Consider the following 18574-nt stretch of genomic DNA (forward strand, 5'->3'; position numbering starts at 1 on the left):
CACATATTGTTGATCAAATAAATGAATGTCTTTCCAAAGGAACATGATGGCAAATGAAACTTTCCACAAATTAATGCTCTTATTTGGACCTTGTGTTATGACCGTATTGCCTTGATGTGAAATTCTAATGTTAATGTGACATTCTTCTTGATGTGACATTCTAATGTTGAAGTGAAATTCTTCGATTGATGTGACATTCTAATGTTGATTTGAAATTCTTTCATTGATGTGACATTCTTCCATTGATGTGACATTCTTCCATTGATGTGACATTCTAATGTTGGTGTGACATTCTTCCTTAGATGTGACAGTCTTCCAGTGATGTGACCTTCTAATGTTGGTGTGACATTCTTCCTTTGATGTGACATTCTTATGTCGGTGTGACATTCTTTCATTGATGTGTTATTCTAATGTTGATGTGACATTCTTTCATTGATGTGACATTCAAATGTTGATGTGACATTCTTCCATTGATGTGACATTCTTATTTTGATGTGACTTTCTTCCATTGATGTGACATTATAATGTTGGTCATTCTTCCATTGATGTGACATTATAATGTTGGTGTGACATTCTTCCATTGATGTGACATTCTAATGTTGGTGCATTACTTGAAAAGTCTGTTAGTTTCCTTTGTCCCAAATATGCCATATGCAGACTAATTTCTCTTGGTTTCAAAAATGCCATTTACAGCGTTACTTCCCATAGTTCCTAAATCGTCGTTTGTAAAAAGTTACCTCCCTTAATTTCAAAAATGCCATTTGCAAAAAATTAATACTTTTCTTAGTTTAAAAATACGCCATTTGCATAAAAGTTACTTCCTTTAGATTAAAAATACGCCATTTGCAAAGAGTTACTTCCCTAAGTTCCAACAACGCCATTTCCAAAGAGTTATTTCCCTTAATTAAAAAACGCCATTTGCAAAGAGTGACTTCCCTTAGTTTAAAAAAACGCCGTTTGCTAAAGTATAAACAGAATTATTTCCCTTAGTTTCAACAACGCCTTTTGCAAAGAGTGACTTCCCATAGTTCCAACAACGCCATTTGCAAAGAGTTACTTCCCTTAGTTCCAACAACGCCATTTGCAAGAAGTAACTTCCCTAAGTTAAAAAAACGCCATTGGCAAAGAGTTATTTCCCTTAGTTTCACAAACGTCATTTGCAAAGAGTTACTTCCCTTAGTTACAAAATATGTCATTTGCAAAGGTGCTTCCCTTAGTTCCAAAAATGCCAATTGTAATAAGTTACTTCTCCTAGTTTCAAAAAACGCCATTTGCAAAAGTATTGCCAGAGTTACATCCCTTAGTTTCACAAACGTTATTTGCAGAGTTACTTCCCTTAGTTTGAAAACCGCCATTTGCAAAAGTATTGAAAGAGTTACATCCCTTAGTTTCACAAACGTCATTTGGAAGAGTTACTTCCCTTTGTTTCAAAAAACGTCATTTCCAGTAGTATTGACAGAGTAACATCCCTTAGTTTCACAAACATCATTTGTAAAGAGTTACTTCCCTTAGTTTCAAAAAACCGCCGTTTGCAAAAGTATTTACAGTTACTTCCCTTAGTTAAAAATACGTCATTTGCAAAGTTGCTTCCCTTAGTTCAAAAAGCGTCATTTGTAATAAGTTACTTCCTTAGTTTCAAATGATGCCATTCTCAAAAGTATTTAAAGTTACTTCCATTTGTTTCAAAAAACGTCATTTGCAAAGAGTTACTTCCCTTAGTTCCAACAATTCTATTTGCAAACTTTTAACAGGGTTACTTCCCTCAGTTTCAAACATGTCATTTAGTAAGTTTTTAAAGAGTTACGCCTCTAGTGCCAAAAATGCCAATAGTGATATTTGCATAATGTTACTTCCCTTAGTTTGAAAAAATGTCATTTGTAATATTTTTATAGGTTTACTTCCCTTAGTTTCAAAAACAATTCGCAGAGTTACTTCAGTTTGCACAGTTTTTACAGAGTAACTTCACTTAGTTCCAAACACCATTTGCAATACTTTTATAGAGCTACGTCCCTTAGTTCAGTAAATGCCATTTGCAAACTTTGTACAGGGTTCCTTTCATCAGTTTCAAAACGCCATTTTCAAACAAACTACATCGTTACTTACCTTAGTTCAAGAAACGCCATTCACATTTTTTTACAGAAATACTTCCCGAAGAAAGACAACAGGAAACAGCATGAAATGGGTAAGTCGTTTATAATGACAAATGCTTTGACAGTTGCTTATTACGAAGTAAAATATTGATGTACATAGTTTGTGCATAAAATTATAACCACCTTTCCAACAAGTAAGTCCCACATAATCATTATGAAATATAATATTATAATAAAACGATATACTACAATTGGGGGGTAATTACATGAAATGTTTTCAAAGGTTTTCCAGTTATAAAAACATTTTTCATTTCTTTTAAAAATCTTTTCTTATCTCTCAACATGGGGTACAACAGATTAAAACATTTAACAAAATTGGAGTTTTGAAATCTGCTACTTCTACGAACCAAGAGAAATGCTCATCTGTTATTCTAAGTCAATCAACAGCCATAACTAAACAAATACTTTTGCCAAATGGGATTGCTTGCAGATCTAGGTATTGTTCTATCATTCGTCACAGTTTCCAGGTTATGTCTGGCCAGTGGCCAATATTAAAATTTTGCACGATGACGACAATAATAACACCAATGCTATGACGATACCTTAACTTGCATTTTGTAAAAACAGGTAAGCTGAAAAAACTAATTTAACTATTAATTGAACATTCCTTGGGTTATTGAAATATTTTTCATACAAAATTAAAATCTGTTTAACAAATGGTGCTACTTAACAAAATAACAATCCAACAATATATACAAAAAAAATAACAGTAAAGCTGAAACAAATTCAAATTCAGTTCAACCACTTTAATAAAAGAACTATCACTACTAATCATATTTAAATTTGGAATTCAGGAAAACGTAATTAACAGTGGCAGGGGGTAGTTTCGATAAAGATCTTAGTTGATTTTAGTCATAAATTGAAATGATCATAATGCCATAATTTTATTATATTCCTGCATGTATGTGAATAGTTTAAGCCCGGAATTATAGATATTCTGGTTTTCCAAAGCTAATCCACAGGTACAAACAAAATTTTACCGTTTTAATACACACATGTTACTTCAGAAACAATAGAGTCCTTGGACTGATACATGAATATCAATCGCTCGAAATTCACCTTTTTTTGTACCGGCAAGGGAAAACCCAGTTGTGTGAATTCTGGGGTATATATATTGAGCTTTAGTCAACATTGAAAATGAATTGTAAGTTGAGGAAATAAAACAAATCGATGTATGGCTATTTCTATAAATTTATACAATTTTAAGATAAGTGAAGTTATATTTAAACAACCCCCTGGCTAAAAAGACCATGGTTTACTTTAGTCTGTCTGAAACTTTTCTTAACTTTGTTACTTATTTTTAAGCTGAAAAATCTGTATATTCACTTTTTAGTCTAATTATCATAGTTTGAACAAAAAACCGGCCGTGCAAATCATTTTAGGAGCCTGTATTCTATTCAGAATCTCATGTTGCAGGGGCCCATAATTATCACTAGAAAAACAAACATAAATAAAATGAATGGAAACAACCCAAATAAGCCATAACTTACTGATTATGCTTTAAAATCTCTTTATTCGTAACTTCGAAATTGTTAAAACTATCCCAAGCCATTAACACATATTTACATAAATCAAACAAAGGCAGTCTAAACTATTACAACAACCATATTATGTACAAATAAAATTGAAAAAGCAATGGTATTTTTTAGAGATATTGTAAACACTACTTGTATGTGAGGACTATTTATTGTGTCGTTTACAGGGACCTATTTCAATAAAATTCTTAGTTGTAAAATGTCATACTTTTTTATGATCTGTGCATAATGCACTATAACTGGTTAAAAAATGAACACAAAGTTGTGGAAAGGAAAAGAATACCGCCTGGTTGCCTTTTGTAATGTTTCTACAAATTAAATATTTTTGAAGGTTTGACTAAATTGGCACCACAATCATATATAGACCATACTTGATGATATGCATGAGAATGCATCAGATGCTTAAATCAACCATAATTGATGATAGGCCTAGCAACAGAATAAAAGGCCTTAACCCCCCCCCCCCCCCACCTTGCGCTAACTTAAAAAAAAACTCAATGTGTACACATATCTACACATTCACATACACATACAAGAAGAGTTTTGTTATCTCTCCGATAATGACACATATACAAGCAAAAGCAAAAATAATCATCATGTAAACATTTATCACAGACATATAAAAATATTCACTAACAAAGCTGTGTGACAGCTTACTATACATATGAGGTATAGTCAAATGCATATGTTTAATAAGACTTCATCATATTTATGCCTCAGATATTATGACCACAAAAAAAAACAAGAGCGCTGTGGATCAAACGTCATTGCTTGTCTGTCGTTTTTTTCAGACAAACAAGGGGTGTAACTCAACAACTATTAAATCCAGATATTGTCGCTGGTAATTTGTGAACGAAGTTTCGTGAAGTTATCTTTTCACCAGTAACATTTGTACAAAGTTCCATCACATTCATGTGAATATCTTGATGGTTTTTGAGTAACGGCCAAGTAAATGATTTTGCATGTTTATTCATTCCAGAGTTACTTGCCTTGCTATACATGTGCATGTTTTCACCAGTAACAATTGTACAAAGTTTCATCACTTTCATGTGATTATCTTGATGGTTTTTGAGTAATGGCCAAGCTTACTGATTTTACAATACAACAACGACACCAAGGCTCTGTCAATAACTTCACTTTTTTTTCTTTGAAAACCAGACAAGCTTAAAATGTAATTCAATCCAAAAAAACACTATCACAGTCAATTTTATTGAACACTCAAAAACCTATAATAGCTTTCAGTCATAGTTCAGAGTTCTTTAATAATATTGTGGTGGCTGTGTTATCAAGACTCCTAGGAGCAATTTTGCCCTTAGGGGAGATTTTCAACAGTAGTTAAACATTGCTGAAAATCACTCCTATGTATGAAACCTCTCTTAGGACTCTTGGCCCCCAGTCTTTTAAGAAAAGGGTATGTTCAGTTTATTTACTTTTTATGTACAACAATACAGAAATAAACAAGAAGTAACAAGTTTGCTTAAAGGGTTTTTGCACATTTATAGACATTGCTTCTTATTGCAGTTTCCATATTTTTTGACATTTAAACTAAGGCTAAAAATCAGAACTATCATAGGACAATGCTTTTAGAAAGCTTGGAATGCTTGAAAAACACATAAAAGCACAAATTGTGCAATAAAAACAGGAGGCCCAACAGGACCTATGCTGTACTGGCGTGAATTCAAAGGCCATAATCCAGATATGCATATGAGGATCTGGCTGGTTATAGTAAGGAAATGAGCTCTGATGGATATTTAACTACTGTATAAGTTTGATGTAAGATACAATCAAAACTGACGACTTTATTGCATTCACAAACAATTGTTTACAAACACACAGACGGCGGACACCATGCCATTGAATAAGCACTTCTGGCCTATGGCCAGTAGAGCTAAAGATAAAAATCATTAAAAAAATAAAACTGGCAACAGAATACATAAAATGCATATTCTACAAGTGGCAGTTATGTGACAAAACATATATTTATGCTAAAATGACCATATTTTGATGAAAAAAACATTTTGCTATGAAATAATACAAAATTTAAGATTCATGAATATAATGAATTAAAATAAATGGTGTTTGAAGATGTGGTTATAAATGTGTACCGGGTATATAACTTTCCCTAAGATGAAAAGACTAGGTTCTAACTGAATGAAATAGTTTGCAAATACATGTATGAATAATGTACTGGTTTAAGATAATGGTGAGCAATTCGCATTGAGAATTAAATAACTTTCAAAGCTATATGCACAGTAAGCTACAGATTTCATTCCAAATGCAAAGAAACATGTACATGTTCACCAATTTGCAGCTAAAATGTGTATGTACAATAACAAAGACCTTTTCCCAGGGAGATAGTTATTGCCCTGCCTCTCTAAAAGGAGATAGATTTTGGTGTAATTCCCTGGTGTTTTAATTGTTTGTTAAAAAAATAACTGTAAAGGTGTATTTAACAATAAAAACAAACTGTCTTTATGGCTTTCCGCGAAAACATGTCCGAAATCATTACTACAAACACCGACATATGCCATCTAAAAGGCCCCTTTTAAAAATAAACTTTCCGCTTTTTTCCAAAGAATAAAAAACATAATCACCTAATAACAACACATCAATCACCCAAAACAATGAGAATAAACACACAATGATCAACCAGATGACTCTAAAGTAGAACACAAACTGTCGAAGGATCCGCTGTCTTCCCCTTTGGCAATTTCCAGTCTTGAGGGGACAAAGGCTCTGTCTCCACTGACAATGCAATCCTCGCTGCAATAGCAGCAATTTGGTCATTCAATGGTTTTGTTTCCATATCACTGGTCTCAGCAGTATTTGTGTTGTATTTACTGGTTTCAGAAGTTTCTACAACGTCATCACTTGTTTTCCTAGCAGTATCATTTGCATCGTCTTTCACTTCATCATTTTCTGTACATGGTTTCTGATCATCATTATCTGGCTCTTCACCTTGCTCTTCTAATGCTTCAGATTCAGCATCTACTGCTTCTTCATGCACAGAGTCCTTAACAATTGAGCCACTACCACCAGTTTCAGAACTTTCCGGATTTTTATCTTCTTCTTTAGCTAAATTATCAATACCATTACCATCAACAATATTATCAGCATCAATTCCATCATCTAAATTTCTCTTTACTGCACGTTTTCTACCCCTTTTCACCCCAGTTTTCCTCGATTTTCTGACACTATCAGATTTTCCTACACTATCAGATTTTCCTACACTGTTGTCTTGTGGAGCGTCCTCCTGTCCCCTCCTTGGTTGTCACAACTCATCAACATCGTCTTCATCGCCTGACTCTATATACGATGAAGACTCGTCATCTGCGAGGACATCATCACTGAAGCCCTTCTCACCCCTAGCCTCTCTCAAATCAGCTGCTTCATCACTGTTATCCTCCTCTCTGAAACACACATTTTACACTATTATTTAATGCTCATGTGACTAGCTAAAACAATTAGGCCTACATTTTTAATTGTGGCAAACTGGAAAGATTGAAAAAACACAAAATCACCCAACCACTCACAGATACTCTCCCTGCAGGTTTCCATACGCCCCAAGCTGTTCTAGGCTGGTCTCACAGGGCATGGTGAGGTTTGTCTCATACAGGTTACCCCTGCCCCGGCCCAGCCTTAGAAGACCCTCACAGAACCTGTGACCCATCTCTTCCAGTATGTGGGTGGAAATATGTTGATCCTGGTAATAAAAAGTATAACAGTATGTTATTGTAATAAGACTCTTAAGTCAAGAGAGGTAAGAGTGGTGTCCGGCCTTCACCCAAGAGGTGGTGGGTTCGATCACCACAAAGTGTTCCTGCTCATAGCTCCTAAAAATGGCTTACTTCACACCTAATTGATTCCCAGCCTAGGCCCATGCGAGTTTGGTTTGTGGTCATCAAGCCGGACAAGACCAAGGGCCACATCATGCCAACCAGAGTTATAACGGTAATATAAATTTGTAATAACTTGTTTCACAATTGTTGCAAAATAAATAAGTAAACTATTGCTCATATTCTAACCTTGAACTTTCCCTCTCGATCCATGCCACAGTAAGTGCTCTCCATTGTGTACGACCTGTTGACCCCGATCTGGCGCCACACAACCATGCGAGCTGTTGTTTCCTTTGTTTTCTCCACGACAAAACTGCAGTTGGCTAGTGAAAACTGGGGAGCTATACAGTCCAGCACCCGCGGCAATGTCTGCAATACAAGTTACAAAAATTCTATCCAGTAAATTTCAAAATCCGATTAGAAAAAGTAATGAAAGGCAATAACTCTGTAATTAGTTAAGATAGAGTCATGCTTCCTGTACACTGCCTCTCAATCATCTGTTCTATCATTTTATGATGGTTAATTAAATTCCATCCAGTAGTTTTCAAGTTATGTTCTGGATTGACTGACCAACCACAGGGTGACTCCAATACTTCATTTGTCAGAGGTATGAATACTGTTTTATAATACACATGCTTAATAATTCAACCATTCATACTTCTTTTCTTCTCTAGGAATATTGATTGCTTAGCTGAGATGCTACGACAATGACATAAAGAACTCTCATCAGATTCAGTTTTTTTAAATTGGAACATAATGACTTATTCTTCATAAAGCCGGCAGATTAAAATTCCACAATTTGTGATTAGGGCTATTCCAGTTAAACATATGTCCCACCCCAGGACGGCAAAATAAAGAAATTCTGTAGGGGGTAGGTCTTTTTCTTAATTTGCTACTGTAGGGGGTGGTGATAAGTCCAATTTCGCTTCTATAAGGGGGCGTCATTTTCTTTTTTGCTTCTGACCGTATCTGCTCATTTATATTCACTGCCCGATGGTGAAATACCGGGTTTTTTTTATCCATATAACATATTTTACCGAACGTCGTGTACAGAATTGGTTTGGATACAAATTTTCGCGATATTACGAGTCGGTTCCGCGGTACCGGAAATCAGAAGAAGTTGCGTCCCTTGACAACAAGATGGCGGAGGCGCCAGAATTTGTAAAGTCGTGGTCGAAGACCAACCTACAAAATTGGCTAGAAACCAATAGTTGCGCCGCATGTGTGGATACGTTTCGTGGTAAGTATACCAAATTGCAGTGTTCGACACTAACGGGGTCCCGGGATCCCGAGGACACCAGTTTTTCAGGAGGGACACCTGAACTTCGAAGTCCGGTATTCCGTCGGGACACTTAAATTTCTGACTGATAAACGCTAAATATCAATAAATAAGTAGCATTTAATTAATTTATTACCTAAATTCGGGCTCCCTAAATTTCTTGACAGCACATGTCAAAACAATATTATTAATTATCATTATCGGACTCATCAAAGCGAAAGTATAGCTGACTATTTGACTATAGTTACGTCATGAATCTATAAATAAACAGGTCATTTCACAGGCGCATGCAGGTTAACGCTTCCGTTTTGTTGTTTATATTTTAAACAAGGTCAGAGCTGACAGAGATTTATTATCGGTAAAATACTTATCTGGAATTGTTTTGCTTATGTGTCAGAACCGCCCAAAAAAGATGCCAACTCTGGTGATACCTTTTATATAATATGATGCGACCTTTGAGTATTTACAGTAACATTTACGACACAAAAGAACTGCATCCTACATTCAGCATTCTTTGTTAATTGGCATTCAACTTATCAATATTCTTTGTTAATTTTAAAGACATATATTTTATGCCTTGATAAAAAATAATAGAAATAAAATTTGCAGGGTTTTATTCATTAATTCAATAAATTTATAAAATTTTATGACTTTTTGGCGCGAAAATTAACATGTATTCAATAATTTTAGGTCGTCTGCTCTTCCAGTATGCACTACGACTGTTGGGCAGTCTGATTGATTTATCAAGGCCCCTTTATCAACAGCTCTACTAAATATTGATTGGAGTTTTCACAAGCCAGATGTAATATTCCTACAGTTTCTTAATGAAAAGCACCGGCATTTGACAAGACCCTGAACCATGATGTATTTTATGCGTATTTTCCAAAAATCTAAAAATAGTAACAACATCAAGTTTTTGTTTACATTGTATCCATCTCTGTTTTTGACTGAAAACAAAAGGGACTTAGACATTCTCCCGCTTTTGAACCCAATCTACCAACTTAGAGACCAAAATATACCTCACTGCCATTCAGTGCTACTAACCTGTCATTACATGCTGCTGAAAACATGTATAATAATTATGGTGGTTTATACTTGCATTACAAATTGAAAAGTAAAAGGATGTTGAATTTAATATTAAAACAGGCTCAACAATGAAAAAATGTAAAAAGTGGAAGGGACTCCTAATTTCAGGAAGGGACACCTGATTTCAAATGTTGGTGTCCCTTCGGGATCCCTTGGAAAAATGGTTAGTGTCGACCCCTGTAAATTGACAACAGTTGTCTAGAATTTTATTAGAAATCATAATTTGTACGTATTGCGTAAATGTTATAAATCCGAATGTTTCGTCCCCTTAACATTTCGACCACAAGGTATTTTTAGGTTGTATATAATTACATGGGTGAAAGTTTCAGCCTCATGTGGCTTAATATGCACTTATAGCAACATATGAAGAAACAAGAGAACCGTGGTGTGTAGGTTATAGTCCATATAATGGAAAATAACCAAATTTATTAATGGAAAATAACAAAATTTATTACAAGCAAAGCCCAGTAATAAGTTTTGTTATTTTCCATTACATGAGCTGTAACCGACTTATAGTTAACCCTAGTTTCTAAGCCAATCATCGAACAAGGCCGTATACAGCGTGCCTAATGGCTGCTCGAAGTTCATTTGGCGCGCGCCATGTCTGTTGACCTAGTTATAATAATTAACTTATTGGGTGCAGATGTGATCTTATATGAAACCTATTCGAGCAAAGATTTGAAAATCTGTGGGTGATGATTGGCTTAGAAACTAGGGTGAGCTATAAGGTCCTATATAGCTCACCTGATCAAAGAGTTACAAAAGAGTAATTGCAAATAATCTTTGCATATAGACGTATAAAAAAATAAACTTCTCAAGGGGGTCCGAATTTGCTCAGAAAATATTCTAAAGGGGGTTCTTTTCTCATCAAATAAACTTCTGAAGGGGGATGGTCCATTTTGAAAGTGCCTTCCTGGGGTGGGACATATGTTTTACTGGAATAGCCCTTACAAAATACTTCAGGAAATGAAAAAAGTATTTGTAGTGGCACTTGAACAGATCTATCGAATTCAAACAGCTAAACATCAGAGGCCATTTTCGTTGAAAAATAAGTGGTGACTTCAATAATCTCAAATCAGTATACATGACACAAATGGCAGAACAATGATTTTGTTTATTTCGCCAACCTCATGTTCATTCTTAATACTTGCTTATCTTTAATTCACTTGAGTATCTAGAAAAATAATGAAACTATGACAGTAACATGATTTTAATTTACGACTTATTGTCAAAGATCATTAATGAAAAGGCTCCCAGAATTTGTTCTTTATAATAATTTAAAGTCTTATTTCCAACTTAACCCACCCTAAATCCATTATCTTCCATCTTGTTGCCTGTGGACCCAGGGTTGTTAGTATCATTAACAATCCAAGACATCGCCGCACTGCAGCCATATATGAAAATGTTCTTCCGGCGAGAGTGGCCATGGTAGTCGCAGTATACCTGAAAAGTGTGAGAGATAAAAACCGTAATCAAACTGAAAGAAAAATCAAAATAGGTATATCAGTCATGTTTGCATTATGAAACACTGGGTCACTTAAGATTGGACCTACATCTTGCACCTTGAGATGACAGCTGAGAACTATCAGTCCTGAAAAATAGCCGCAGGTCTATTTGAGTATGAGGGTTTCATGCCGCAAGCAGGGTAAAGGGGCTAAGACTCCTTTTGAAATTGTTTCCAGTCATTTATATGCATTTTCAGGTACTCCCTACCATTTTTTAAGCAAATGTCTGAGCAAAAAAACAATCTTAACATCAATACAATAGTCTACAATTAAAAGCTCTCACTCCTGATTTCTGGATTAATCTGTGGCCGTATTCAATACGCTTCTTAGTGAATATTTTCATTTTAGTGAAAATTTCGTAATTTTTGAGAACTATTATTTTAAATACCCGCTACGTTTCATCAGATTTATTCATATGCATATATTGTTTAGACCATTTTCTTGCTTATTTTCATATTTTTTGGTGTATAAGCAAGCATTTTTGTTTGTTTTTTAAATTCAAATTAGAAAAAAGGCAATTTTTCACTACGATGAAAATTGTTACTAAAATGCTTAATGAATACAGCCCCTAAACATTAGAACCACTGAAATGAATATGTCCTTTCTATTTTAAAGAGATGGTAGTAACTGTTTGCCTGTACAGGGTAAAATGGAAACAAATATATAAATATTAGACAGCTGGTGGGGTAATAGTAAAATGGTCCACTTGAGGAGTCAACCAAGTAAATAATATTTACATTGATTGTAACAAATGCATCACATGATTTATATACAGTTTTCTTATTTTTAGTAATTTTACCAAATTTAGAAACATGAATATACAGAAATAATTGCAAATCAACATTGCAACATGTATACATAAGAATAAACTTCATCTACCAATGGTGCTTTGTTGATCATTTGTAGGTACTGTAGCAGGCCTTTGCAGTGAAATATGGTTGGGTGTAACCTTGGACAAGGGTTATCCCAGCGACGGTTTAGATCTTCACCTGCCAGTGAACATCGGTGGCTGGAATAGGATAACACAACTTGTACATTTTACTAGATACACATGTTCTGTGAGCAAAGTTAATCATATTACATGTAGTCTGATTATTCCTGAATTTATGTCAGTTGTTTATAATAAAGATACTACCAAAGCCATCGAAAAAATCTGTAGCCAATTGCACAAGTTGTCCACAGGTTATATTTTGGTTAGTTTGCATAAACAAATTGGTTGGTTAAATGATATTATTGGATAAATATTGACTAATCAGTTAAGATTTGGCTTCCTTTGACCGAACTAAATAATAAAGCAGTTTCGTACAATCTCCTACAGTTCTATTATTTTCAACTGTTAGAAGGACGATTCATTTACAGAGCATCATCATAATTATGTTTATCTTTACATTATCCAATTTAATTATTTGCAGGCAAAATAGACAATACTCATATTACATGCATTCACATTTGAAATCTTGAATAGAAAATTGCTTTTGCATCCAACATGATTAGTTTTCAATTTTACATGAAATGAATGTGTTCTTTGTGCTCAACAAGTAACATTACATTAACATTAACTCCCATATCTTAACAGCAAAAAGAAAGCATGCACAAGAAATGCTATTCACTTATATACCCTTGTTAGTTTATTAGTTTGTTAATTTCTCCTTGATAACATTGTACAAAACAGTAACATCACCCATTTCTTACGTGACTGAAGTATTATTTCAATCACTGTTGTTGTGGGTACCGTAAATATTATATAACTTACTTTCCATTGATGACCCCGTCAGGATTTAACATGGGTACAATCTTGAAGATGTACATGTTCCGAAGCTTGACAGCCACTGGGCGCTTGCTCAACAGATAGTCTATTGTACCTGTGGGGAACAATTATGGTTTGCACATTAGAAAGTACAAAAAAAAAACCCTAAAAACTTCCTATGTCAAATGTTGTTTACAGAGTTAAGCTGAATAAAGTTTATACATCTATATTTACACCTCAACTTCCATTCCGTAAATGAAATGCCTTTTGGCAATTGTGAATATTTCCCGTGGAAGGCGACATCTTCGAATATGTTCGAATATGTTCAGATTGCAAATCAAAGCATATAAATATACGTATTAATTGAAAATTGATTATCCTGTTATTGTTTGAATTGTGTCAGCAGGCCACGAAAAACTTAATTCAACAAGTCAAAAAGAGTTAATTTATGATGTGATAAAAATGTATTGTTGTAATTAGCATTTCAATTTTACTTTTAAAGGTAATACAAGAAAGATGAGAAACAAAAAAGCTAGGAACCTTTCATGACCCAGCTGGCATTTGACTCCCCTGGATGAACTCTCCCTGACAGGAAAATGTATGGCCTGCTCTCTGAAACACAGATACATTATTTCTAGCACACCGGATAGGCATTTCCGGTGATTTCAGCCGTGCTGGAAAACTCCATCTGGCATCCCCCCATGCCAGATGAGTCACACGCTGTGACGTAATACCTTCAATTCAATTATTAAACACTAAATGTAACCATAGTTATGCGATTTCAATAGATGAGTCCCATTAACATTAACTTAAAATATTCCTTAAAAACAAAACAAAATAACCCTTAAAAACGTGATAGCGAAGGAACTTATTGACGTATGCAGTGAATACAAATTACTGCGCGTCATGACGTCAGTAAACATCATCGCACCGCAGGTGCCCTCGGGTCGGATTTTTCTATCCGGAACGGGAACACATGACAGATATAACATCTTTTAATAGTCTTAATGGCAGGCAGGATTCTGTTTGCAAATCTAATTATCTGATCTGAAAGACCACAACACGAATCAATGTCAAGGACCATGATAACGTGATGAAAATATTTGTTGCACTAAGGCCTCCACAAGAGTTTGTTTCCACAAACGTCTAAAAAGAAATAGGGTAGGTGGTAGGTAGGTAGGCATAATCTTTTTTTTTTTGAGAACCAGGTTTCCGTACTAGAACAACCTATATCAAGGTATATCACTCTTGTAGAAATTTTGGAAATTTTAGATATAAAATGGTCAAATTTTACCAAGTTCACTCATAAATGCGCATTTTTTAGAAAATTATGGAAAAAAGTCCACATTATGGGAAAAAATGTGTAGGGTTGGGAGGAAAAAATAGGGTTGGTTGGTTTGTTTTTTTTATGTCCAAGTCAAATGATTATGCCTAACGTGCACTTCAGAAGACTGAAAACTTCTGAATACTTTCCTAAACATCATTACTTACTGAACTCCTCTATGTCCTCTCTGCTGTCTGTGCGTGGCTGAGCAGTAATTGTTACTACAGGGACGGGATTTCCTGCCAATGTTTCACAGAGTGTCTGTCGTCGGAAAAACACCGCATCCCGGTCCACCGTCTGATCCCACAGGGTCAGGTGCGTCTGCAGGGAAAATGTGATATATGATCATTTAGTTTGTAGGGTAAATGTGATAACTGTATAATTAGTTTGCAGGTTGAATGTTATAAATTTTCATTTAATTAGCATAGTAATTGTGCTAAATTTTCATTAAGTTTGCAGGGTAAATGTGATAACTATTCATTTACTTAAGAGAAACAATTCTAACAATTCTTATACATTAAACTTCACTGTCAACTTGTAGTCAAGTCAAGTGAAGAGTTTCCTTAAGTAAATATTTGCCTACCGTATATAAGTCGTAAATACCATTTAAAATTTATAGGCCAATTGATTCTTAACAAATGATTTTTGACCATGCTGCTCTCAAGGTGTCATGAATCTGACATGCAATAATGCCGGTACAAATTCAAAGGGCTTTAATGATTTATCATACAACGTTTCTTGTTTTGAGAATAATATAACCATGTATTTTTTTTATATTATCCTGGTGAGTTTATGTCATCGCAACCTACGAATTTAACATCAAACTTATGACCAAAAAATTAATAAAATCTTCATTTTTGGTGATAATTGTGCATTGTGATGAATATAATTTTACATTCATGGCTATTTAATTCAACATGTTAAGAAACTCATTATGGTAAATTTGAGTATGAATATGGTAGTGATTTGCCATGTGGCAGATGTCTTAAATTTGTCCATTTACCTGAAGTATTGAGTATGAAAATGGGTAGTGATATACCATGAAGCAGATGTCTTAAATCCGTCCATTTACCTGAAGTGTTGAGAATGTATATGGGTAGTGATACGCCATGTAGCAGACGTCCCTGCTGTGTTTGAACGTCACCGTGAATGTCGTTGTGTAGTACGTTTTGCCCTTTACTCCTCCCGTAACCGTGGCGCTGCGTGTAAAGTGGTTTCTGTAGTAACAGATGTCAGTTCCTGTTCTGACCCAGAATGGTTTCCCTTCCATGGCCTCCATAACGGAAAACAGGATTGGCTGCATGCCTGTTCATGGAGGTTGTATATAGTGGGTATAGATCGTTAAAAGGGGGGAAAATTAGGCAGAGCATTTACCTTACATAAGCAAACTGTTTTTGTTTTGTTTTCTTGTAACAACACAGGCATACACTGAAAGCGGGGAACCAAACTGCAAAAATTTCACCACAAACACATGGCTAGGTCATGCATATGTAAAACACAAATTAAAAAATCTTAATTTTTTTTGATAAATGCAAAAATTGTTACAACCATAATCATTATTTCCACTAAAAATAAAGAAATGAAAAGGGCGAAATAGTGATTTAGGGATTGCTTTATATTTTTCGTGCGATAATGAAGAATGTATGCTTGGTCGTTATTTTGAAAAACCATAAAAGGCACTTAAGCTTCTCGGAAAAATCTGCAAAATCGCAGCCTAGCCTTCATATTGAATAAATGCACACAAAAAAGAGAATCAATCCTTAAAAACATTTATTTGGTATTTGTATGTACATTATCACTACATCCCCCAAAGGTAGGACAAAATTAAAAAAAGATGAAGACACCAAAGAAACTAATAGATCTGTAGATACCAAAGTTGAACTGTGAGTTGAGTTTCTCGCAGTTGACGATGTTGAACCTATATGGACAGCCAGATATCATGTTGGAGACCTCAAAGTAAAACCACTGATGGTGATGGTTGATATTAACGTCGGGATTCAGGATCAGATCATACTCAAAGTCTCGCACCTGATGGGAATAAATTAAGGTAAGTGGTGAAAATGCCACGGATAATGTTCAGAACTTCATTAAAGTTAACAACATTGTTAACAGCATCATTGTTAACTTTAGAAGGTAAACTGTTTTGTAATATGCTCATATATTTAGCTAAAACATGTACATCTGAAACAGGTGTTTATAACAATGTAAGAAACATTGCAAATTACAAGTCTGTCCATTTAAGTTTCTGAAGAGTAAAGATTTGAAAGTTAACAGCAATGACGTTTATGTCACTATTACCTTTAAAGCTGCACTGTCACAGATTTACAATTTTCACAACTTTTTTAATTTTTGTCTTTAAAAGAGCAAGTTTTTGCATAAATATCTGCAACCCAATGATGTAAGATTGTTGACAAAAAATCAGATTGTAGATTTTCATATTTCCATTCGAAAATTAATGTTTTATAGCTTAAACCGTAATGCGTAAAACATCAATTTATGAACTTAAATATAAAAATCTGCAATCTAATTTTTTGTCAGCAGTCTTATTAACTGGTTTCCATGGATTGTCGCAAAAATTGGCTCGTTCCAAGACAAAAATAAAAAAGTTGTCGAAAAGTTTAATCTGTGAGAGTGCAGCTTTAACAAGGTTACGAACAAATTCAAGCACATCTACTGATTAAAATCAAACACTCCATCTAATTCATTATCTTTTACACTTAAACCCACTTCAACAACTCAGTCTGCACTCTGTATGATAAAAAAGTATATGTTAACTTACACAGATGGCTTTTCTCAGATTTCCGCACTCAAACTGGGAGTTGAACCTGAGTGTCTCAGGTCCTGGTTCATACCTCCCTGCAGAACCAACCCTGTAACAAAGATGGGCTTTCAGATTGGTCAGTGATGTTGTCATCACAAATTATAGCTTACAAATATATTATATGAGAGAAATCTTCTACATCCACATAACGATCCATCACCTAGATCAACTAGAATTCTGCGAATTGCATGTGCCATCTGTCAGGAGAACTCATCATTTTTCTAGTACAAGTCACCTTCACCTTGGACTTATTGACCCCAAATCAATAGGTCATCTACTGACCTTTATCAATGTGCATACCAAGTTTGAATACTCTACACCAAGTTGTTCAAAACTTTATAGATAATAAACGAAAGTGTGACTTGGACAGTACCTGAATTCATCTCTGTTCGAGACTGCAGAGTTATCTGGTATAAAGTTGACCCCGGCCTTCGCCTTGATAAGGTCAAGGTCATATACGTCTCGATCTATGATAAGCTCTGGGTGGATCATTCGATCAATGTCTTCAAATACCTTGGACCTGCAAAATGTAAAGAGGGTTTACAACAGAAAGTCTTAATGAAAGATGAATTATGTTTTTAAAAATAAAGAATGGTGCAAAACTATGAAAAAAATACTATATATAAAACATAAAAGTAACATGTATGCACAATAGTTAAAAGTAGGTAATATTTTATGTAAATTGATAACCATTTATATTTTATAATGCTAACAGAAAAATACAATACACTTTCATGTGTTGGTCAATCTCATAATCTCAAAGGGGCATCACGATATACCAGTTTATTGAGGTAAGAAAAATAAAATGACCCCTAGGACAAAACCAATGTACTGGTATTTTTAGTCTTTTCATGGTTTGCTTGATTTTAAAATTGAGTCAAGAACTTGAATGAACTCTATCTTATTTCTGTTCATGTTGGCATTTGCGATTATTGATCTTTGCATGTCACCAAGTTTTCAGTGACAACATATTCAAACACAGTGACCATTGCTACGGAAAAATTGTACAGCACGAAAAGAAAAACAACGAAATATGAAATCACTGGAAAAAACGCTAAAAGTGAAATACAGTCAAACCCTGTTGGCTCAAAGTGGCTTGGCACGATTTCCTCGCTTGCTCGGTCTGGATGTAAAGCACTGATTTCTTTCTACTGAAGGTAATAATTCCCTCTTGGCTAGAATTTCTGAGGCTAAAGGTGTTTTCACGGGTCCCTGGGAGTTCGAGCCAACAGGGATAGACTATGGGAATACTTTGAACTAAAGAATGACTTAAAAACAAAACAAATCCAGT

General features: G+C 34.8%; 1 protein-coding gene across 1 annotated transcript in view; it reads right to left on the reverse strand.

Annotated features, from left to right (window-relative positions):
• Positions 1 to 2415: 2415 nt before the first annotated feature.
• The window catches only part of LOC128240728 (cytosolic carboxypeptidase 1-like), a 33472-nt gene continuing 17313 nt past the window's right edge, over positions 2416 to 18574 (reverse strand). Inside the window, exons 14-25 of the mRNA XM_052957531.1 lie at positions 17657 to 17803; positions 17242 to 17332; positions 16334 to 16490; positions 15535 to 15767; positions 14630 to 14783; positions 13679 to 13750; positions 13145 to 13253; positions 12271 to 12400; positions 11192 to 11329; positions 7711 to 7890; positions 7219 to 7388; positions 2416 to 7095 (exon numbers count right to left, since the gene is read on the reverse strand). Of these exons, the coding sequence (XP_052813491.1) occupies positions 6957 to 7095; positions 7219 to 7388; positions 7711 to 7890; positions 11192 to 11329; positions 12271 to 12400; positions 13145 to 13253; positions 13679 to 13750; positions 14630 to 14783; positions 15535 to 15767; positions 16334 to 16490; positions 17242 to 17332; positions 17657 to 17803 (1720 nt within the window). The 3' untranslated portion in view covers positions 2416 to 6956. The remainder of the gene's footprint in view (positions 7096 to 7218; positions 7389 to 7710; positions 7891 to 11191; positions 11330 to 12270; positions 12401 to 13144; positions 13254 to 13678; positions 13751 to 14629; positions 14784 to 15534; positions 15768 to 16333; positions 16491 to 17241; positions 17333 to 17656; positions 17804 to 18574) is intronic.

Source organism: Mya arenaria, chromosome 7, assembly GCF_026914265.1.
Source record: "Mya arenaria isolate MELC-2E11 chromosome 7, ASM2691426v1".
Classification (NCBI taxonomy): Eukaryota; Metazoa; Mollusca; class Bivalvia; order Myida; family Myidae; genus Mya; species Mya arenaria.